At 40.2% G+C, this 24,578-nt stretch overlaps 1 protein-coding gene across 1 annotated transcript; it reads right to left on the minus strand.

Moving 5' to 3' along the window:
* Positions 1–12,399: 12,399 nt before the first annotated feature.
* LOC124287058 (collagen alpha-1(XII) chain-like) lies at positions 12,400–23,929 on the minus strand. Its single transcript, XM_046723534.1, has 5 exons — positions 23,819–23,929; positions 18,273–18,464; positions 17,358–17,501; positions 16,286–16,411; positions 12,400–12,992 (listed from the first exon to the last, which is right to left on the minus strand). The coding sequence occupies exons 3-5, from the start codon at positions 17,476–17,478 to the stop codon at positions 12,415–12,417; spliced, it is 825 nt and encodes a 274-aa protein (XP_046579490.1). The 5' UTR covers positions 17,479–17,501; positions 18,273–18,464; positions 23,819–23,929; the 3' UTR covers positions 12,400–12,414.
* Positions 23,930–24,578: the final 649 nt, after the last annotated feature.

A 24,578-nucleotide genomic window follows, 5' to 3' on the forward strand; every position in this document is an offset into this window, starting at 1 on the left:
TCTGTAAATAATCGAGTCTGGACCAGACAATCCAGTGATCAACAGCATGAGCATCGATCTGCGCAATTGGGAACCGATGACATTTGTCAACCAAGTCAGCGAAACTGACCACCCGATCCCGTTAGTCGCCTCTTACGACAAGATAGTCGCCTTGTTATGGCAAGCACATGGGTTGCTGAAGACCTATTCTACCCCGGATCTTCACGGGTCTCGTGTTTTTGAAACTCGTTACATAGAACTGTATCTGCTGCGCCGCCCGCATGCCCAATTGATGGTATAAGTATAGATTGATGAACAAACATGAAATCTTTTTTACTTGATAATATTTCCATCTTCATTATGATGATAGGAAATGAAAACATTTGAAGTTTAACCATCTGCCAGTGGTAAAATGTTAGGACTGAAAAATAACAAAGTCAGTGTACGTCTTTATATTTTGTTTTATAATCATAATTAGTTTATTATAATATTTTGATGCATTTTGAAACTTATTAAGAAGCGCACGAACTGCTTAATACTTATAGTGAATATATAGCAAGACTGTAATATCTAGACATTGTATAGATTGCCAACGTGAATCATATTTCACACACACACACCCTAAGTGCGACCTAGTGTAAGTTGTATCATTACCAAACCGAAACATTAGTCTCATCAATCAATTCGGACAATGACCTACTTTTCATCCGATTTGAATTTTTCTCTTGTGAAAGTGAAATCAGACACTACAAACAACTATGGTTACACTAAATTCCAATTCCTTGTTTCATAAGAAAATGGTATTTTAAAAAGTCGTATTTCTATATTTTATGTCGAGGTTCAGGCAGCATGTCGTTAACTGAGACGTCACAGATTGCCCCTGTTTAAAGTAAAGGATAAAACACAACTCAGAGATTTTGGTAGCAAATGTAAATCCACGGAGTCGGGAAAATCCCTCGGACCGAAATTTGCTACCAAAACCGAGGAGGAGTGTTTTATCCACCTTATGAACCGTCATCAATGTAAAACATTATTTTCATTTTGTGTAAATGTTTTGTGTACATGTACTGAGCATTGATCAATGTACAACATTGATGGAACAGCCCGCAAATGATGGAACAACCGGTGTCACCTGGGATGCGACTGGCAGCCAACACCTGCCTTGCACGCGCAATGCACGCGCTACCCGTGTCCTGCACGTGCGCTGCCCGCAGTACCCGTTTTGTGAGGAACACATGGTTCATACTGACAAATAATCTCATTCTTGACAGCGATCCTTCGTAGCCTAGTGGATAAGAGCGAAAGGTTGCGGGTTCGAAACCAGTTATCGCCACTATATATTGGAAATTTTCATAATGTGATCTTTTTACGGTCGTAAAAAGTCGCCACAGATCGTAAAATAATCGCAACAGATCTTCATTGAAGCATAACTGGTCGGATATCCAATCGTGAGAATGCGTAACAGATCCAATCAGAGCTTTTGAAATCGGAAAAGAGCGTCAAGAAGGGGAAAAATATACAAAATGTTCCACCATCATGAAGATCTAATACGATATTTTGGTTCGCGTAAGATCGACATAATGGTGGCGGTTAGTTCCCATAGGAGAGAGCTTGTGGGGTGGGGTTAGGAGTGGGGGTGGGGGATTACCTTCAAGTCGAACAAAGGCAATTCTATGTTTATACAGGCACACGGTTGATAAGAAAAGTTGAAGTGGTAAAGAAATGAAATAAGTCTAAACTGATATTTGACATTTCATGACATGATTTATTTGGTGTCTCCATTATTAGTCACAAGATAAAACACATATCGTAGGAAATATCAATATATCAAATATTGCACCAAACATTACCAATTACAAATATAAGAAAGGCAAGATTTATGGACGTCAACTTCTTTATTGTGACTAACACGACGTTTCGGAGCGTATGCTTGCTCCTTCATCTGATGAAATGCCCTTCAAAGATTTAATTACAAATACATATTAGGTTCTGACATAGTTAAGTAATTACTTTATCAATATCACTATAAAGTCACAATTCATTTTACACTTATTACATTATCTTAAGCAAGTGTCATTTCATGAGAGACCCTATCTAAGTAATACAACATATCAATGTTGTCAACCACAAGTCTGTGTTTCAGGGTGGACAGTTCTCTTTGGAGGTCTTGATATTTCTTTTTCTTTGGGGGAAGTCTCTGCCTAGCACTGTACCATGTATTGTAACATGTTCAGTTCATTAATGTTTTGCTCCTCCAACAAGAATTGTATCCTCTTGTTTACTCTGTACATGTATCCTTCAGCACACAAGTACCTACCACCACGTGAAGTAGGAAGGAACTTGTAATTGAACTCTTAACTGTCCATGAGCCATAATGAAAATGATACTAGCTATTGTAACTTGATGGTATTTATACAATATGTAAGACATGTATGTACTGTATGGCACTGATTGAGTGAACACATTTATCAGTATCACTATAACCTCAGTGAGCTAAACTCAAATGGAAATCATAGTCCACAACATAGTTCAGAATTTCACAGCACCCAGTGACTTAATCCCTTTTAACAACACCGGCACAACATCACGGAGACTATACTGTAACATTAAAATACTACTTCCCGGGAATACCCCATCGAGGCCTAGTGTAAACGCAGCATTACATAAACACTAGCTTTTGACAAATCCGCTGTGCATGATAAAATTAATCAATTAGTCAGCGTATTATCGGTTAATCCTTTGATCGATGTTTGTTTTTATAATTCAGGTGATAATTCCTCTTCCTGCACTTCCATGGGCATATTACATAACGTGTAATACATTTGTCGCATCAGACCTTAATTTATAATGTTGAGTATTTACTGCAGACACGAGAAATGCCAAATGGGAACATTTGTCGGGTAATCTAAGTGGTGTTACCACTAATGATATCTGTTATTAATTCATTAATATAACTGATCATGAAGTGAATGATGAAAAATAACATGTGTATGTTTTATACCACCAAACACGAGTTACAGCTAGGGAGTAGTAGTGGCTGTATTAAACTTATGGCCGACACTGTTTTGAGGATACGAACGGAACTTTATAGTTGCATAAGAAATACATACATGTATTTGAATGTCCCCACACCTCGCAACCATATAACATGATTGGTAGGACCATGCAGTCAAAACATTTAAACAAACAATCGAGAGGAATGTGTCGATTTCTAGCCTTTGAGGGGATAATAAACACGTCTTTTTATGCTTTACGTCACATCGGCATTATTCCAGCCATTTAGTGACGAAATCAAATCTGCATCCATAAACATTTTAAGTACAAAGTCCAAATGAGTTTTAATTTAAATACATATTTATTCATGACATTGTTATCTAAAACAGAAAATGTCATAGCACTTAATGTAAAGGCACTCAATTGGTTTAAACATATTTTTATTCCGTCAATACAGAAACCTGGATAGGCGAACAAGCCAAGTGGCTTATATAAACGCCGCTCCAGTACACGGTTCCAATATAGCTGGATACATATTTGAAATAGTCCGACAAGAAAAGAATACTACTGAAACAAAATTGCACTCAGAAAAATGATTGAATAATAAATATTTGGTTATGGTGTTGGTTGTGCCTAGCAACGAAAAGAGCTGCCGTAGAAAATCAAGTTATATAAATCTTGTCTTGCGTTGAATATACATGTATACGTAGAGGTGATAATCACTGGAAGCGCTTACTTTTAGAAATGAACTGGTGTAATGAGTTTAGAATGTCACAATTTGTTGAGTTATCCTATGCGCCGTTACCGTATAAGGTAGTTTTCACATCGTATCCTTGAATATAAAAATACACCGTTGTTCTTAAATTTTTATAGTTCCGACATGTAAAAAGGTAGTGAATAACGTCTTCGTTATAATGACCACATGAACACTTAGATGTGTCTGATATATGTCGATTATATCTGCCTGCGTTCAGATCACTACAGCCGAACTTGAGGCGACAATGGATTATTTGACAAAATCTAGTCCCAAAATTTAAATCAAAGTAGTTGTCAGTTTCTGTTGGATTTATCATGGTTTTAAACTGCCTCACGGAAATAGCGTTTACAGCTCCATCGGGCAATGAATTCCACCACATAATCGCGCTCGGTAAAAATGACTGAGAATATCTTTGGGTTCTACAGTTAGTAGTTTGAATGGAAGTACTATCTTTAAGATTATAGTTGCTTTGTTGAAATACTCTACCTGGTACAAGATCATTCAGATAATCAGGAGTCAGACGATGATACATTTTATAGAAAGTTATAAGTTTAGAGCGATATCGTCTTTGTTTCAGTGTGCTATAATTAGTTTCCTTGTATATTTTATCATGACTGGTGCCACGAACCGCACCGCATATAGTTCTTCATGCGTCTAAGTGTAAATTTTCCAGTAAATCGCCTGTTCAATCGTACAATTATCCCATATATGACAGCAGTAATCAAAAAGGGGTAAGATAAAGGAGTTATATAAAGTATTTAGCGTTTTCCGAGATAAACGATATTTCAAACTTCTCAGACAATTGATCATTGGACTAATTTTCTTTACCATGTCACCTATATGAACTTTCCAAGAACAATCGCTTTGAAGTGTTATACCTAAGTGTTTATGGTTATCAACTTCTTTAATAGTTTCGCCATTCATTAGTAAGTTCGGCCTGGCATAATTTTTCGTTTTACCAGTGAATGTTATACTCTCAGTCTTACTAGGATTAAAACTTAACTGCCACTTTCTGGCCCAGTCTGAAATCTTTGCCAAATCATTGTTTATAATTGCGGCTGCTGTAATATGATCATCTATTTTAGCATATAATAACACTCAATTCGTTATTCGCATTACATAGTTACAATTTATGATACAGATCAACTTCCCTCAGGTAGTTAACAATGAGATGCCCGCTCACGCGGGAAAACAGATATCGGTGGTACATGAGTATAACAAAGGAGTACATTACCAAATGTACAACAAGATGACTAAATGATACATCAATTAAAGTGTTTACAAACAATCTTAAACTGAACTTGAATACATTTTAAGAGTAGATATTTTACTTGAAAAAGGTTGACGAAACTTTGACAAATTCGGCCATGTAAGGTTCGTTTAACAATGATACTATTTCGTTCCATGAATTAATAAAACTATAGATAAGTAGGGTCTGAAACCTGAAACAACTAAAACTTCATCTCAGTTAAGCGGCTCACGGAAGGAGTATTGGGGTCGCGCGCTAATATGAAGTACGGTAATCCGATGTTTTCATAGCACTTCGCTTTGGTGGCACTTCTAGCACAACTTTGGTTTTCGCTTTACCGGGAATAGGGAATATTGAAATTTCGCTTTCCCGGGCCGACCCCGGTTAAAATACTGTAAAATGATTGTCCTCCTGAGAGGGTACGTAAGTCCGAAAACATTCAAAGTAAATTAAAACTCTCCAATTTTTAATTGTAGAATATGTGTATTTTTAATGTATGGCTAGATGTGTGTAAATTGCTAACAACAGAAGGGATGATGTACATCCAGCTATAGGGTCCATGCAGGAAGCAAATGTATTGTAAGTCCCAATGGTCCCCAGTATGGTGATCTACCTTCAGTTGTTGGCAGTCTATAGTCTGTTTTTATATTGTATTGTCATGTATGGTTAAAATGTTTTATATTTAGTTACTAGTTTTAAATTTCTAACTGTGATAATCTAGTTGTTTTACTGTCCTTCGTAGACAGGTTTTTATAATTTACCTTTCATTTATATTAATGTATAACTTGATATAGTCTTGATATGGCTGAAATATTGCCAAAGTGACTTTACATTTTAACTCACTCACTACACTTGAGTGCACACCCACCCGCTCTGACTGGGTTCGGTATCCGGGTGCTTCGTTTCGAGCGTAGTATACCCAAGTACAAAATACATGTAGTGTGTTTTTAAAATCATAGGTGATACTGACAGTGTATGAAATAAGCCCCAAACCCAGCCAGACATCAGGGCTGGTAACTTCAAAATGTTACCAGCCCAAAATGGATTTAACCAGACCAGACACCAAGATATGTATGGAACATGTAAAAGTTTTACCAGATCATCGGGCTGGCTAGCTGTAAATCTAGACCGTCCGTCAGAAATCTAGCCCGTCTCGGGCGATGGGACGTGCACTATTTCATACACTGGTAATAGACATCCTATATTTACATGACATGATTAAATCCAGGCATTAGAAAATCCGAAAAGCCTACACTGCTGGCATACTTTATAAGAACTACCGGGTATATTTTCAAATAACGGCATCTGATTTGCATCCGCACTTCCTAATGTCCAACTGTTTATGTTGAAGAAATTCTGCCAAGGTGGACAGTAGCCCAGTGCCCGAGTCCGTCACGGTCGAGGGAGCATGTACTGAACAGCTTGCAGCTAGGATTTGAAATAAGACTGTTGGCGAGAAACATTAATCCCTCTGGATCAGTGCCCCTTTAAACATCGTTGCATAGATCTGTATGGGCAATTGGCACAAAAGCACGAGAACGCGAGAACGCGAGATCGCGAGATTTGTCAAATGTCGCAATCTCGCGATCTCGCATTCTCGTGCTTTTGTGCCAATTGCCCATACAGTTCTATGTAACGATTTTCAAAAACACGAGAACGCGAGAACGCGAGATTGCGACATTTGACAAATCTCGCGATTTCGCGTTCTCGTGATTTTGTGCCAATTGCCCATACAGTTCTTTGTAACGAGTTTCAAAAACACGAGAACGCGAGAACGCGGGATTGCGACATTTGACAAATCTCGCGATCTCGCGATCTCGCGTTCTCGTGCTTTTGTTTCAATTGCCCATACAGTTCTATGTAACGATTTTCCAAAACACAAGAACGCGAGAACGCGAGATTGCGACATTTGACAAATCTCGCGATCTCGCGTTCTCGTGCTTTTGTGCCAATTGCCCATACAATTCTATGTAACGATTTTCAAAAACACGAGAACGCGAGAACGCGAGATTGCGACACTTGACAAATCTCGCGATCTCGCGTTTTTCTACCAATTACCTATACAGTCATCTTGAACTGTGATCACGGGTAGCTCAGTCGTGGCAATGCAGTTGCGTCCCTTGAGCGTGCCAGAAACCTATGCTGGTGGGTTTCATCCTACATCGAACTGATAATCCGTGATATAACTTAAAGATAAATACTGTTGAAAGTCGTTTAAAGCCAAACTCACTCACGTATTTAGAGCAATGCACGTGCCCCGGGCTGTGAATGGGGGTTAATTTCCAATATTAGCATGCCGAGCTTGTGAAGGTAAGGCCGCAATAAATTTATAGACATAGTTTGATTAATTTCTGAAAAAAACATGGGAGGTCGGAAGTATGTTTATTTACATTTAATTTTTGTCTAATCGACCTTTTACATTTACTGTAGAATGATTCGATTCACATGCATCAAGCATGTTCATCAAGTAAAGAAAGTAGGAATGTTACAGGGGTGAATTAGGTGGTTGTATATTGTGTACGTAAATGAATAACTAATCATCATTATCTTATATCAGGATATAGTGGTCTCGCAGACGACGAATTCTTTATGCATTTAAATTGCAATTAGTTGTTAGTTCAGCTGCCTCTTGTCCTTCTGTTTCAGTGAGTGAGTGATTGAGTTTAGTTTACATGGCGGCTGTATGTAAATAATCGAGTGTGCACCAGACAATCCAGTGATCAACATCATGAGCATCGATCTGCACGATTGGGAACCGATGATATGTGTAAACCAAGTCAGCGAGCCTGACCACCCGATCCCGTTAATCGCCTCTTACGACAAACACGAGTTCCTGAAGATACCTTCTAACCCGGACCTTCACGGGTGTCTTTGTGTTTCATGTACTGTTCTGTGTGACAGTTTGGTTAGAATCAAAGGTTAGTTATTATGCATTATAATATAACATACATAGTAAATAAAACCCTAATATTAATCATTACACAAAATAGGTACAAATATTCCAATGATAACAAAATAAAAGTCAATACACAATATACCATTTAACGTGTATGAATGTACTTATGGTAGTTTTGTATATGTCCAGTCAATATGTTGGCTAGTAGTTGTTGTCTGGTAACTATTTTCTGTATCATGTAAGATTGATACATCTCATCTATCATGTATATTGTATGTACTTGACAAAGATTACATTTGATCAGTGTGTGGTACCTATATAGGGTTATTGCATGCGATGACTGTTCGGCTGCTGGATGTGCAAACCCATTCTCGTGTCACCCACAGGATAGGTTATTTGTACAGTATCTATTGTCTATTTCATTATTATACCATGTATTATTATAAGTCTTTATGTCAACACTCATTTTGTATATAACTGTAAACACGTGATCACGTAAGTCACCTGTGTTATATTGCATCGCGTAATACCGGTATATGACTGTTGGTAGGCACATTTATGCACTATATGTATTATAAGATGACATGTTCATCATATGTTGTATATATCGTGTATATTATTGTTATTAGAGGGTGTCTTCTTCCACCACGATATGGAAATAAACAGATATCTCACTCATAACCCGTAGTCTGTGGTTAATAACACATTGGAACTCCGCCATATCATGGCTGCCACAGGAACACAACTATTAGCGATACAAATGTATTTCTATTTCTTGGAACTTGAAGACAAAAGAATAGTATAAAGCAGGATGTTTTGTAGTCAGGCGGGAGCGGAAGAAAATTTATTAAAGTAGCGAATATGGTGTCGAGTAAAACATCAGACATGCTCATTTTAGCCGACTGCTACAAATTGGCCTGTTAGAATTTTGTTTGAATGAATATGCTAGCCGTATATGATATTGCATCATGGAGAAACTCACTGGTCTGTGATTATTTGTATAACTGACGGTGTAGCTGCGAATTGATGCGGCTTTGAGCACTATTTTTTCACTCACTGACGTTAATATATTTCCAGCTTCCGGACACTTTCATGTTTTCACTTTTATTGGACATTCATATTCACAATTTCGTTTGTTAAATTATATTTAACACGTTGAGGATTACATAGTACATAGGAAATCGGAACAACGGCAGCGGACTTATATACACTACCCTACACATGGTGTATGTAAATTACATAGCATTTTCAAGCTATGTCATAAGTTTGCTAAATGCTACTTGGGAAATCAAAAGCACGAAAGAAGCATGACCACAGCACTACTAAGATGCGCATGCGCCTTGACCTTATGATATTACGCATGCGCAACAACAGCGTCTAAAACGCGAGATCGCGAGAACGCGAGAAAATGAAATGTCGCATTCTCGCGTTCTCGCGATTTCGTGTTTTTGTGGCCATATTTGATAAGTCGAGATTGCGAGAATGCGAGATTTGACAGCATGTACAAATGTCGCATTCTCGCGATCTCGACTTTTGACAAAAAGTGCTATGTACCAAAACACGAGAATGCGAGATCGCGAGAACGCGAGATTTTGGCCAAATCTCGCGTTCTCGCGATCTCGCATTCTCGCACTTTTAGCATTTTTAGCTTGTTTCCAAAGGTCGAGATCGCGAGAATGCGAGAATGCGAGATCGCGAGAATGTCCCTTACAGTATTCCATATGAACACCATAAAAAGTGTTCCAATATATTATGATTAGATGTATATTTGATGTATCTGTAAAACAATATGTGATTTACACACGAGTGTGCGATTGATATCTGTGTGTTAACTCTTTCACAGACACACGCAGGCACACACACACACGTTGTGTGTGTGGGGGTGGATGGTGTGTGTGTGTGTGGGGGGTGTACTCGGCGTGAATAATGAAGGGTCAATCTATCAGTAGCACTACTACTTTAAAGTTGCAAAATTTTCGTTGAAACATACACAACTATATATATATGTGTTTCACGAACTTTCTTAACAATTTGGAAAAAAAACAACAGGCTTTTGAAATGTCATTATTACGTTCTTTCACGTCCGATACATTCTGTTACAGATCATGGCACATTTATGTTTAAATTGTCAATATTGAAATCCACCTGCCACTTAATGTCAATGATTTTCACGTGCAAGTCGTTCTATCCATGGAAAGTGGAGGACAATACACATGCATTGATGCTTTTCACTGCCGATCACTGTTCGCAGCTTGAAATGAGACGTTTTTTGACACTTGCTGAAAGGGGTAAGGCTATATGCCTTTTGGAATTGGTCAAACTCAGAGCTTACATGTAATACTTAAATGAATAGTGGACTTACTGTATGTCAGTAAATGTAAAAACTGTTTTCTACTTTGGGGGAATATTGGTTTGGACTAGCAGAAGCACAACTGCAGCCTGGTTCCCTGGGTCTGTTGCGCCTGCGCTAACGGAGCGTAGCGCAGGCGCAACGGACCCAGGGAACCAGGCTGGCACAACTGCTGCATTTTGCTATCATTGCACGTTTCTCTTCAGAATAGATTAAACTGTGCAGAGCGAATGTGGCTCGTTTAAGGAAGGAGGGGCTATCTCGAATTTTCGAGTTTTGAAAATAGCTTTGAAAGAATGTACCTGACGTGAACTTCCACCCTTGACGGTATTTGTAGACTTTTTTCAACTGTAAGGACATCAAAACCTCATATGATCAGGTACTAGCAACATAACGTGTTTACTTACACTGGCAACAGTGTTCTGTGTATAGTGTCGGTGATAGAGTTTATACAGGGGTACCCTAATGGCTAAAGCGTTCGCTCGTCAGGCCGAAGACACGGGTTCGATTCCCACATGGGTAGAATGTGGTAAGCCCACTTTTGGTGACCCCTGTCGTGATATTGCTGGAATATTGCTACATCAACTCACTCACCATCACAGTCATGCATCCCCAGTAGATGTGGTCGAGTTTAATGTTGTATTCATGAAGCCTGTGAGTCAGTTGGTGCACACCCGTGTTTCGTCTCCAGGATCAATTACTTATGTAGGCTGGTTATATGTGTCCAGGGTCTTCCAAGGCCACTTATAAGGTCCCATGTATTGTTCAACATATATTTCAGTTTTCCGGTAGCTAAGTTCATTTTTCTACAGTCTGAAGCATTATTACATTTTTTAATATGTTGATGACAATTTATTCATTTTGATGTCAGAGAGAGTACAAAAGACACGATAACGGGGGACACGTGACATTGTATCAATGTGTACCCGGTCGTAGGCTTATCGATATCACGGCGGGGCAAACCAGAAATGGTCTTCGCACATGTGGGAGATCGAACCCGGGTCTTTAACTACTAGGCTACCCATAGCCCCGCAGATAAGTGCAGTTTCTTCACTGAATTGTGCACTTTGTGTTACAAGCATGAAATTTGGCATGATTGTATACGTAGCTTATACCCTTCTTATTAAATAAAGATCGAGAGGCATCGCAGATGTTTTATATTTTTTCTTAATTTTAGGGGGGAAAGTGGAAAAAAAGTATTTTTTTAACTATTTTCATCATAACTTCTTTTAAAATTCTCCAATTCTCATAAGTCAGATATCAAATTGTAGCAAATTCATAGCTGATCATTTTCCATCTATACATGCGGTCTACGGAAGTCAATTTATACCATGACTACCCGAAAATGGGAAAAATTGGTTGTGTTGGCCATAGCTGCAACAAGCATTCTCGAGGTTGGGTAGTATGGGTGGGGTTTGGTACCGGAAAACACATCTGCTATATTGTAATTCATGAACTTGCATCAGGTCTGGGTCCTGAGAAAAGTAGATCCCTTCCAAGGTTTCACAGCTTCACAGCCTGTGACAGTGTGTCATCCTTTGATAGAATTGAAAAGAAGACCTCGTGGAATGCATGGAACGCTTTCCCTGAACTTACAGGCATCTTTATTTCCCTCGCCTGTCGACCACTTGAAATCACTAATGCACAGATTCATCAGCTTGAGAGATTTGTTGTGCTGCTGTATGACAGAGCAAGCAACCAAAATGATCAGCTATGAATTTCCTACAATTCGGTATATGACCTATGAGAATTGGAGAATTTTAAAAGATGTTATGATGAAAATAGTAAACAAAATAATATTTTTTCACTTTTCCCAAAAAAATTAAGAAAAATATAAAACATCTGCGAGGCCTCTCGATCTTTATTTAATAAGAAGGGTATAAGTTACAATCATGCCAAATTTCATGCTTGTAACACAAAGTGCACAATTTGATCAATTATCCGCTGGGCTACCAACCACCCGGGAGTACTAAAGAGAGTTAGCGAGTCAAAGAGAGACAGACAGACACACACACACACACACACACACAGACACACAGACACACACACACACACACACACACACACTCACTCACTCACTCACTCACTCACTCACTCACTCACTGGAGGAATTTAGGAATGAAGGAGGGTATATCAGATCACTAATGACCGACCCCGACATCAACAAACACAGATCATATGCAGACCTTTTATTTAGCGCTAGTCTTGCAAATCTTCAGACTAGCCTGAAGTGAACTGACTGCATCATTGGAACCAATCTGGAAGATGTTACCAGGTTTTGAAGCAAGGCTGTAGACAGTGGAATTGACCTCCACATCAGAGAGAGCGACAACAAATACCTCAGCTTTAGCATGCAGTCGACCAATGTTTGCATCGATCACCTCCCTATCCTTCTCTGTAGCAAACCCATCTGTGAACATGATGACCACGTTCTGAGCATTCGGTCGGTCGCCTTCTGACAGTGTGAAAACTGAATTAACAGCCACTTTGATAGCCTCGCCAAAGTCCGTAGTAGAACCGCTTTCGTATGCCTCGTTCTTGATAGCTGCCAATACGCTTGACTTACTGTTGCTGTATTCACTCAAGCTGAATACCACTCTGGCGTTTGTAGAAAACACCATATATGCAACATTATCATCATAATAGTCAATGGTTAAAGGACTTATCAAACTTTCTTGAAATTGTGTCACTCTGTTAAAGGCGGTTTTGCCAACGGAGAGAGATACATCTTCCATGATGAGAATGTCTTGTCGATCTCGACTGCAAGCTGCAAAAAAAGAAAACACGTGCAAAATACAAAGGTTGTTCCTTGTATGTTGATGAAGGGAGGTATCGATGGTGATTGTTTTTGTCTTTTATAAAGTGAGTGTTACAGAGTTTGTAGTAATGTCACTTAACAGCGCCATATAGCTGGAATATTGCTGAGTGCGGCGTAAAACTAAACTCACTCACTCACTTAACAGAAGACAACCCCTGTTTCAGCTTCACACATTTAAGAAAGAAAGTTCACATTGTGGTGGTTTACTGGGATCTGAACTCTTTGTTCCGGCGTTCACACAGGATTTTATCTTATATCGTTCAAAACGCTCATCCTCCAGTATTGACAGCTGCAGGTAACCAGGCTCAAATGAACAGTATCAACCCAGCTGTCGTTCATTTCCCGATGAAAGTCAGTATGTCGCGTGATTACGCTGTCAACAGAGTGGACAGTTACAGAACAGTCAATATATTTCAAGCCAATCACATCACGGATTTGCTCAAGTGAAACACTGCCTTCAACAAATACAACTTCGATCCTTATATACTGACAGTTACATGAATAATAACAAAACAATCCATTCAAACACCACTTGTACTTATAATGAACGTCAACAAATCTGTAATCCTTAAAAGCAAACCACCTCAATGTTAAATACATTTCTTATATAAATTCGTGTTTTGTAGTGTAAGAGATAGGTTTTTGTTAATTAAAATGACATTTTAACAGTTGCATGATTAAAAGCCAAACATTCCATTCAAATACCACATGAAATCATAATGAACATCAACGCTTACAACTTTAATCTTCAATCAAACCACCACAATGTGAATTTCGTATGTTGAAGTTTTAGGGATACTAATTCAACTGTGACGCACATTTTTGGCGATTTATGTAACCAGCTAGTACTGAATGTAGTGACCCAATAGCGGTGTATACTTCACATTTACGCAAAACAAAGTAATTCCAATTCCACGAATAAATACAGAAATCCTCACTAATCAATGAGAGTTAATTTTATTAACATAATATCAGAAATGACGTTTAATCAACGCATATGGTTACAGTATTGTTTGGTTCATTTGCATTAAATAAACTACTGACAAACACGCGGCGCATGAATACTGAGAGTGAGCAACATTCAAAATGGAAACTGCAAGAAATGAACGCCTCGTACAAAGCAGATACATATTGCCGGATTAATTTGGGTTTGGATTTTTCACATTGTATATGAAATTACAGTTGTTGAAAATGCCTTGTGACATCATGCCACTTGTTGGGTCTGCAATGTTTGACGTGAATTGGGAGTGGGAGGACGCTCTCAGAAGGTCAGTTTAATATGTTGACATTTTTTCAGGATAATTACTTCATGTAGTGTGTACGTGTAAGTACGTGTTCTAATGAAACCTTCTGTGAAAAGGAAAGGTTAATTCATTATCCGACATTGCCGATGCTGAAGATTGTTTTAAGCTGGAGGAACAATAGGAAATGGTTCCACACAGGGATTCTACATGGAAAGTAGTTCCGGTCAGAAATCGTGCAAATTGTAAGTTGGGATCAGCAAATACAGCAACCAAATCAGCGAGAACCCTCCAAACACCAGAATAAGTTGTTTAAGAAATACAGTTCGCTCTACCACCATGTATAGTGTAATAAAACACAATTTTGCCCTGAACTATTATAGTTAAAGTACGAGGACGCTTGCGTGGTAGAGCGAACTGTATTTCTTTTCTAAGATGCCAAATTTAATACTTTCTAAGGATAATTACGATTAATTTAAGGCAGAAAACAAACGACGGTGACGGTGACCTAAATTAAGAATCATCGCACAGGGCTAACAGGCGCGCTGTTCTATTGATGTGTCTGCCCCCCCTTTGTTAAGACAAACGTTACCAGAAGAAAAAAAATGATAACAGTTTGATGACGGTTTACGTTCGGATTAAATATCTTCTCTGAATAATTAAATCAGCGAGAACCCCCCCAACTCCAAAATAAGAAGTTGTATACAGATAACATTTGTTACAGTTTTACACAAATGTAGATAACCATTGATACAGTGTTTGTGATATGCAGATACCTATGTTGCAGTGCTATACTTGTACATTAACGTACGATGTTGCACATACATAGATAAAGTTTGTCATAATCCAATACAAAAACTCTATTCGAGAAATAATATCTCTTAGAATGTCCGTTCTTGATGAATATTTGTTCACAGTACAATATGACGTCACAGGGTACACATCAGGTCACAGTTTACGCAGTATATATACTAGTGTGGGGAGAGGGTCAACTTATCCGTGTCCCCAACTGAGAAAGTCTGAGGCCTACATCATCCCGGGTATCTTCCTACTTCCTACATAGTGCACACATGCTTAAATACTCGGCGTCACTAATGAAGGGTCAAGCTGTTCGTAACACTGTTTCCTAAAAATTGCAAAATCTTCCTTTTTATTTGAAATATATACAACTGATTGTTTTACAAACTTTCTTCACAATTTGGAAAAATACATCAGGCCTTTGTAATGTCAATATTATGTTCTTTAACGTCCGATACATTCTGTTACACATGGCACATTTTTTATTCAAATTGTCAATATGGAAATCCACCTGCCACTTAATGTCAGTGATTTGCACGTGCAAGTCGCTCTAACCATGGAAAGTGGAGGACAATACACATGCATTGACGCTTTTATGGTTGACCCTCTTTACTCCAAGACGACAAAGCAAGGCTTCATACGGCCAGGATTGTCACGGAATTGCCTAGGCAGCAGGGTGGAGAGCGGATGGAGTGACCAGCATGCTCCCAAGACCTCAACCCAATTGAGCATGCCTGGGACGAGGGACGAGGTACGAACTCGTTCGACGTGTGTACACACGTCACCCATCACCCATCACCAGTGAATTTCTCAGGACTCCTCAGAGATCTAGTAGAGGAATGGAATGCAATTCCACAAGCTTTCTATATGAACTTGATAAGGAGCATGAGAACAAGGTGCACCTGCGTCTTGGACGTGGGAGGAGGGCACACAAGATATTGAATGACCGAGTGCTTCATGTTTGTCATTTTCGTTTTGGGGGCTGGTCTATACAACTGATAATTGCTAGTGCTGTTTGAACTGTCTGTATGTCACGATATGTCACGTTTGTCAACATTATGATGACACTCTTAGTGTTATTATTTCTGAGAAACATGTCTGTACATATATATCATTTGACCCTTTATCAATGACGCCCAGTAAATGATAATTAAAAGAGACGTAAAATCAAACTCATTCCAACACTGCCAATGTTAAACTTACTTGTACAGTTCCGACCTGTGAAACCGGGAGCACAGGTGCACTTGTACTCAAGTTTGCTTGACTTCCCTGAGTCTCTGCATGTGCCTCCATTAGCACATGGATTGCTAGCACAAGGATCATTGTTGACTGCAAATTGAAACATAAATGCCTTTCAAAATGAGAACAACTACTTAATCAGGGTCATGGTTTAAATACACGGGGCGGTTTTTGAAAAGTGATTATCAGACTGTAGATCAACATGACAGTTTTTGAAACGTGATTATCAGACTGTAGATCAACATGACATTTTTTAAACGTGATTATGAGACTGTAGATCAACATGACAGTTTTTGAAACGTTATTATCAGACTGTAGATCAACATGACAGTTTTTGAAACGTGATTATCAGACTGTAGATCAACATGACAGTTTTTGAAACGTGATTATCAGACTGTAGATCAACATGACAGTTTTTGAAACGTGATTATCAGACTGTAGACAGGGGATGGTAGACAGGATAAAAGTGTGCCAGTATTTTTTTAGACGTGATTATCAGGGTGTGACCGGTATGAGAGTTTCTAAAGGTTGATAATGAGGGTGTGGACGGTATGACAGTGTATGTCAAGTCTCAACCTGTAACATGGCCGAAATTATTTCATCTGGAAACTTTGATTTTGTGTATAACACGTCCATATTTATGTAAGTGAGAAAGTGAGTATGGTTTTACGCCGCTTTTAGCAATATCCCAGCAATATCACGACGGAGACACCAGAAATGGGCTTCACACATTGTACCCATATGGGGAATCGAACCCGGGTCTTCGGCGTGACGCGCGAATGCTTTAACCACTAGGCTGCCCCTCCGCCTCAATATTTATGTAAAATCCAACCGATAAGAGACATTTAATAGATTAACTCAACGACAAGCGAAATTCATGCAACAAGCTGTATTATCTGCCTGTGGCCTTTCTCCCAAATAAATTGTCTGTCTCGGTTACAAGACGTACATACATTGATGAATTGCTCACAGCATTGACACCTAATGTGTTAATACCGTCCTGATACTTACAACATTGGTCAATGCTAAAACTTACAAAAACAGAATCCTGATCTTCTGTGGGACGTCTTGAGATAATATATCTCTTTATTGCCACACATCCTCGTCAAGATCGTAAACGGCCTGTAGCATTTCCTCACCCAGACCTTGTTGCACATCGTGGATTTGTTCCCGGTTTTCCCTTAAAGAAAACTTAAAAGCTACATTAAATTCAAATGCATGTAATATGGTGCATTAAATTGTGCTCACTATTTACTTGCAGTTCAGAAGATCTTAATGAACAATACTTGTAAGAGACAGAGCGAGCGAGTTCCTGATAATGCTAACATTACTTTTAAGGCAGATTGCACAGTGGTACAAACACATGTCATTGCATCAACACAACACAAAAACATTAACGCGTAACATCAGAAGCTACAGGGCTTCGTCGTACATCTGTGATATCACACACAATCACACATCTAACCACCCTGTAACCCCATGTTGTCCCAAACTATCACACCATCCAACCACACTGTGACCCCATGTTCTCCCAAACTATCACACCATCCAACCACAGTGTAATCCCATGTTCTCCCAAACTATCACACCATCCAACCGCAATGTAACCCTATGTTCTCCAAAACTATCACACATCTAACTACACTGTGACCCCATGTTCACACAGCTCACTCAATGTAACCACATGTCACTCCATGTTATCACACACAATTGCACCACGTAAACACAATGTGACCCTATGTTATCACACACAATCACACCATGTAAACACATGTTACCATATGTTATCACACAGTCACACCATGTAAACACATGTGATCCTATGTAATCACACACAATCACACCATGTAACCACATCTGACCCTTTATCACACACCATCACACAATGCAACAACACCCTATGTCCCACAAATCTACAGCAGTTGAGAAGAGTGAGTGGCGACGGTCTTACCGCTTCTGTAGACAGGGATTTGGGTGCCACATCGATTGGTTCCTCCTGGATCCCGGTTAAGCAGTTCCCATTTCCCGGGGGCCGCATACCAACCAGGTGTTAGGTTATAGTCGTCGACAATGAGCGGTCTTCCTAATGTCTTTGGGTCGCGATTCTCGATGTTCTCAAGTAGTGTATAGTTCTTGCATGGATCTGTCCGGAAGGTATGAACACAGATGTTTAGGAACTATGTACCAGGCAATCTGTTTAGACTTGGTTGGTCGGTTGGTCTGGTGTGTAACGCCGCACATCAGCAATATTCCAGCTATATGGCGGCGGTCTGTAAATAATGGAGTCTGGACCAGACAATCCAGTGATTAACATCATCTACGCAATTGGGATACAATGAAAGACTAGGCCTGCCTGCTGTAACTGGCGACTGTGCAGCACTCAGACATGGTCTCGGCATATACTTATATATTGCCTAACTGGTAAACAATTACAGTAAGTACTACAGACATGTAGCTGGAGTACAGCTGAAAGCGGCGTTAAACAACATACAAACACACCAAGGTCTAACTATACTTTTGTGAACAACAGGTGCTGGACATTTGGCTAGAATTCAGATGACATTTTGAATAGAGTTTTGTTAGAACGAGGGGGGTCAAGTGGTTGGAAATCGAAATTCCTAGCAGTTAGATGTTATCATGTTACCAATAAAATCGAAGGACATTATCCCGAGGTGTGGACAGAATGGCCTTCTTTAGTACAGCCAGGTTACTTCATGTCATTTATGCAGACACATTATAACCTGAGTGTTCACTTAGTACCTTAACAAGGCTACACGTCATGATAAATATGGTAGAAATGTACACAGAGGAAGGTGAGATTGTGAGTGAATCCTGTCCTTCGCGGTATCAAAACTCTAAACACTTAGGAGTGATATCTGATCAGCATCTGAGCATGAAACACCACGTGACCCAGTGTGCTAAGCATAATCTTCATGATATTGGAAAGCTACGAACATCTCTCACAAATGATTCATACTAATGTATCTCTCGTCTTCGCTCGTATTGACTATGACAACAACCTCCTTGCTTAAGTAAAAGCAAATCTTCGGACTTCAGAGTTTACGTGTGGCTTACAAATGTTACAACCATCTTGCACCATCATACCTCAGAGAACCCTCCACTCACAATATCAACATCTTAGTCTGCTGTCCTCACAGAACCCTCCACTCACAAGATCAACATCTTAGTCTGCTGTCCTCACAGAACCCTCCACTCACAAGATCAACATCTTAGTCTGCTGTCCTCACAGAACCCTCCACTCACAAGATCAATATCTTAATCTGCTGCCCTCACAGAACCCTCCACTCACAAGATCAACATCTTAGTCTGCTGCCCTCATAGAACCCTCCACTCACAAGATCAATATCTTAGTCTTCTGCCCTCATAGAACCCTCCACTCACAAGATCAATATCTTAGTCTTCTGCCCTCATAGAACCCTCCACTCACAAGATCAACATCTTAGTCTGCTGTCCTCACAGAACCCTCCACTCACAAGATCAACATCTTAGTCTGCTGTCCTCACAGAACCCACAACTCACAAGATCAACATCTTAGTCTGCTGTCCTAACAGAACCCTCCACTCACAAGATCAACATCTTAGTCTGCTGCCCTCATAGAACCCTCCACTCACAAGATCAATATCTTAGTCTTCTGCCCTCATAGAACCCTCCACTCACAAGATCAACATCTCAGTCTGCTGTCCTCACAGAACCCTCCACTCACAAGATCAACATCTTAGTCTGCTGCCCTCACAGAACCCTCCACTCACAAGATCAACATCTTAGTCTGCTGTTCTCACAGAACCCACAACTCACAAGATCAACATCTTAGTCTGTTGTCCTAACAGAACCCTCCACTCATAAGATCAACATCTTAGTCTGCTGTCCTCAGAGAACCCACAACTCACAAGATCAACATCGTAGCTTGTTGTCCTAACAAGATCAACATCTTAGTCTACTGCCCTAAAGAAACCTCCGCTCACAAGATCAACATCTTAGTCTGTTGCCCTCATAGAACTCTCCACTCACAAGATCAACATCTTAGTCTACTGCCCTAAAGAAAACTCCGCTCACAAAAATCAACATCTTAGTCTGCTGCCCTCATAGAACCCTCCACTCACAAGATCAACATCTTAATCTGCTATCCTCACAAAACCCTCCAATCACAAGATCAACATCTTAGTCTGCTGTCCTCACAGAACCCTCCACTCACAAGATCAACATCTTAGTCTGCTGTCCTCACAGAACCCACAACTCACAAGATCAACATCTTAGTCTGCTGTCCTCACAGAACCCTCCACTCACAAGATCAACATCTTAGTCTGCTGCCCTCATAGAACCCTCCACTCACAAGATCAACATCTTAATCTGCTATCCTCACAAAACCCTCCACTCACAAGATCAACATCTTAGTCTGCTGTCCTCACAGAACCCTCCACCTACAAGATCAACATCTTAGTCTGCTATCCTCACAAAACCCTCCACTCACAAGATCAACATCTTAGTCTGCTCTCCTCACAGAACCCTCCACTCACAAGATCAACATCTTAGTCTGCTGTCCTCAGAGAACCCACAACTCACAAGATCAACATCTTAGTCTGCTGTCCTAACAGAACCCTCCACTCACAAGATCAACATCTTAGTCTGCTGCCCTCATAGAACCCTCCACTCACAAGATCAATATCTTAGTCTTCTGCCCTCATAGAACCCTCCACTCACAAGATCAACATCTCAGTCTGCTGTCCTCACAGAACCCTCCACTCACAAGATCAACATCTTAGTCTGCTGCCCTCACAGAACCCTCCACTCACAAGATCAACATCTTAGTCTGCTGTCCTCACAGAACCCACAACTCACAAGATCAACATCTTAGTCTGCTGTCCTAACAGAACCCTCCACTCATAAGATCAACATCTTAGTCTGTTGCCCTCATAGAACCCTCCACTCACAAGATCAACATCTTAGTCTGCTGTCCTCACAGAACCCTCCACTCACAAGATCAACATCTTAGTCTGCTGTCCTCACAGAACCCTCCACTCACAAGATCAACATCTTAGTCTGCTGTCCTCACAGAACCCTCCACTCACAAGATCAACATCTTAGTCTTCTGTCCTCAGAGAACCCACAACTCACAAGATCAACATCTTAGTCTGCTGTCCTCACAGAACCCTCCACTCACAAGATCAACATCTTAGTCTGCTGTCCTCACAGAACCCTCCACTCACAAGATCAACATCTTAGTCTGCTGTCCTCACAGAACCCTCCTCTCACAAGATCAACATCTTAGTCTGCTGTCCTTACAGAATCCCCCACTCACAAGATCAACATCTTAGTCTGCTGTCCTCACAGAACCCTCCACTCACAAGATCAACATCTTAGTCTGCTGTCCTAACAGAACCCTCCACTCACAAGATCAACATCTTAGTCTGCTGCCCTCACAGAACCCTCCACTCACAAGATCAACATCTTAGTCTGCTGTCCTCACAGAACCCTCCACTCACAAGATCAACATCTTAGTCTGCTGTCCTAACAGATCCCTCCACTCATAAGATCAACATCTTAGTCTGTTGCCCTCATAGAACCCTCCACTCACAAGATCAACATCTTAGTCTGCTGTCATCACAGAACCCTCCACTCACAAGATCAACATCTTAGTCTGCTGCCCTCATAGAACCCTCCGCTCACAAGATCAACATCTTAGTCTGCTGTCCTCACAGAACCCTCCACTCACAAGATCAACATCTTAGTCTGCTGTCCTCACAGAACCCTCCACTCACAAGATCAACATCTTAGTCTGCTGTCCTCATAGAACCCTCCTCTCACAAGATCAACATCTTAGTCTGCTGTCCTCACAGAACCCTCCTCTCACAAGATCAACATCTTAGTCTGCTGTCCTCACAGAGCCCTCCACTCACAAGATCAACATCTTAATCTGCTATCCTCACAGAACCCTCCACTCACAAGATCAACATCTTACTCTGCAGCCCACACAGAACCCTCCACTCACAAGATCAACAACTTAGTCTGCTGACCTCACAGAATCCCCCACTCACAAGATCAACATCTTAGTCTGTTGCCCTCACAGAACCCTCCACTCACAAGATCAACATCGTAGCTTGTTGTCCTTACAAGATCAACATCTTAGTCTACTGCCCTAAAGAAAACTCCGCTCACAAGATCAACATCTTAGTCTGTTGCCCTCATAGAACTCTCCACTCACAAGATCAACATCTTAGTCTACTGCCCTAAAGAAAACTCCGCTCACAAGATCAACATCTTAGTCTGCTGCCCTCATAGAACCCTCCACTCACAAGATCAACATCTTAATCCGCTATCCTCACAAAACCCTCCACTCACAAGATCAACATCTTAGTCTGCTATCCTCACAGAACCCTCCTCGCAGACCTATATCCTCTAGTTTTTCTTTTACAGCATCTAAAAGGAACTGTCTTCCCGATATCATCAGAACTGCTAACTGCTGTCCCTTCTGTCAAATCACAGCTCATGGCTTACTTGTTTAATGCATCCTACAATTTACAGCCTTAAACTTTCTGATAAAGCACATCATGATTGTGAGTTGCGCTATGTAAATGCGTGGATTTGTATGATTAGGTAACATTTTCAGTATTGCATGTCAGATTAATGGTTAATGTAAGGTCCACAGAATGAACTGTATCCAGTAAAGCCCGTGTTACAGATATCCATCTCTTGGTCTGGGTATTGATATTGACAATAGAGATCGATAATCGTTGCTCGATTATCTATAAACAATGGAGACGAAATTAAAGCAAAATACCACAAATGCCACAAATGCATATAGTTCACATCACTGGTGAGTTGTGACATGGTTTGCATGGATCGTCAACAAAACATAACTGAAACATAAATCAGATGTAGACCATGAATAAAGTCCTAAATTTGTATAAACAATTATTTTACTAAACGTTTTTATCACAAAAGTAAATTTACGATATCATCGTTATCACAGTTTTAATATCGATATTCATAAAGAAATTCCCAATTACGATATTTCCGATTATCGATCACTTTAGCCAGCACTACCCATCATTTGTGAGACGAATAAGAATATCCTTGTTTACCTACAGGATGTTTCTCAAAAACAAGGGAACAGTTAGGAATGCACAATACCACTTATGTAACAGATAGTATATTTGGGATCACACTCTCTCAGTAAAGTGGAGATTCTAGTGCTTTGGTGGGGGATTGACTACCATCCGGAATTCAAACCTGCGTCTGAGTGAGTGAGGCACCCAGTCGCCAGTTACAGTCAGCGATCCAACCAACTCAGCCAACGCAGCTTCCGCAAAATGGAAGTCTGATGACTGGTAGTTAGGAGATTGCAGTACAGGCATTGATGGGCCGAAGGAAATTAATGTAGTTTAGGACTGTGAGACGGACTGTGTTGTTCCGTATTTCATAAACTAAAAGCAAAGAGTTAGTTGGTTCAGTGGGTTTGAGCATCAGTAACCGACTTACCCTGACTGTGGCAGGAATGACAGATGAACAGGAGAAGCAGAAGGGCTGCCTAGAAGAATCAACATTCGAAACAAGTAATTGTCTGCTCCAAAATTAAACAGAAACATTTTGTGAAAAATGCTTATCTTTTTCCAAAACGTTCACTGATATTTAAAATTTGCTTAATGGCGGGTACCATTAAGCAAATTTTAAATATCAGTGAACGTTTCTTACAGCTCGATATTGATTGATTTATTTGTTGATAAGCAAATAAGGGGATCCTCAACTGACAACTTTTCAAAAATGATAAGTTCTTGGTATGTGGAATGCTGGCATGTTACTGAGGACTGTTGCAAGAGATGTTGCTTGTCATCCTTCGACTGTCAGCCGATTGGTCAGAATCAGCCAGTTAGTGACGTTTAAAGACCGTCAGCGTTCGGGTCGACCGTCACAACTCTTAGGGAAGATACAGACCTTCCGTGTCACACGACCTCATCAGGTTATGCCAATAGCGCGATTACAGAGTGGCGTCCATGTCGTCGTTTGTCAAGTCGCCGAAAACCGGTCAGGTGTAAAGTCAGACGACCTATCAGATGTCCTCTATATTGGTGTCTATATTGGACCTATCAGATGTCCTCTATATTGGTGTCTATATTGGACCTATCAGATGTCTCTATATTGGTGTCTATATTGGACCTATCAGATGTCTCCTATATTGGTGTCTATATTGGACCTATCAGATGTCCTCTACATTGGTGTCTATAGTGGACCTATCAGATGT

The sequence above is a fragment of the Haliotis rubra genome, unplaced genomic scaffold (genome assembly GCF_003918875.1).
Source record: "Haliotis rubra isolate DU_JTF1 unplaced genomic scaffold, ASM391887v1 Scf1105, whole genome shotgun sequence".
Taxonomy (NCBI): Eukaryota; Metazoa; Mollusca; class Gastropoda; order Lepetellida; family Haliotidae; genus Haliotis; species Haliotis rubra.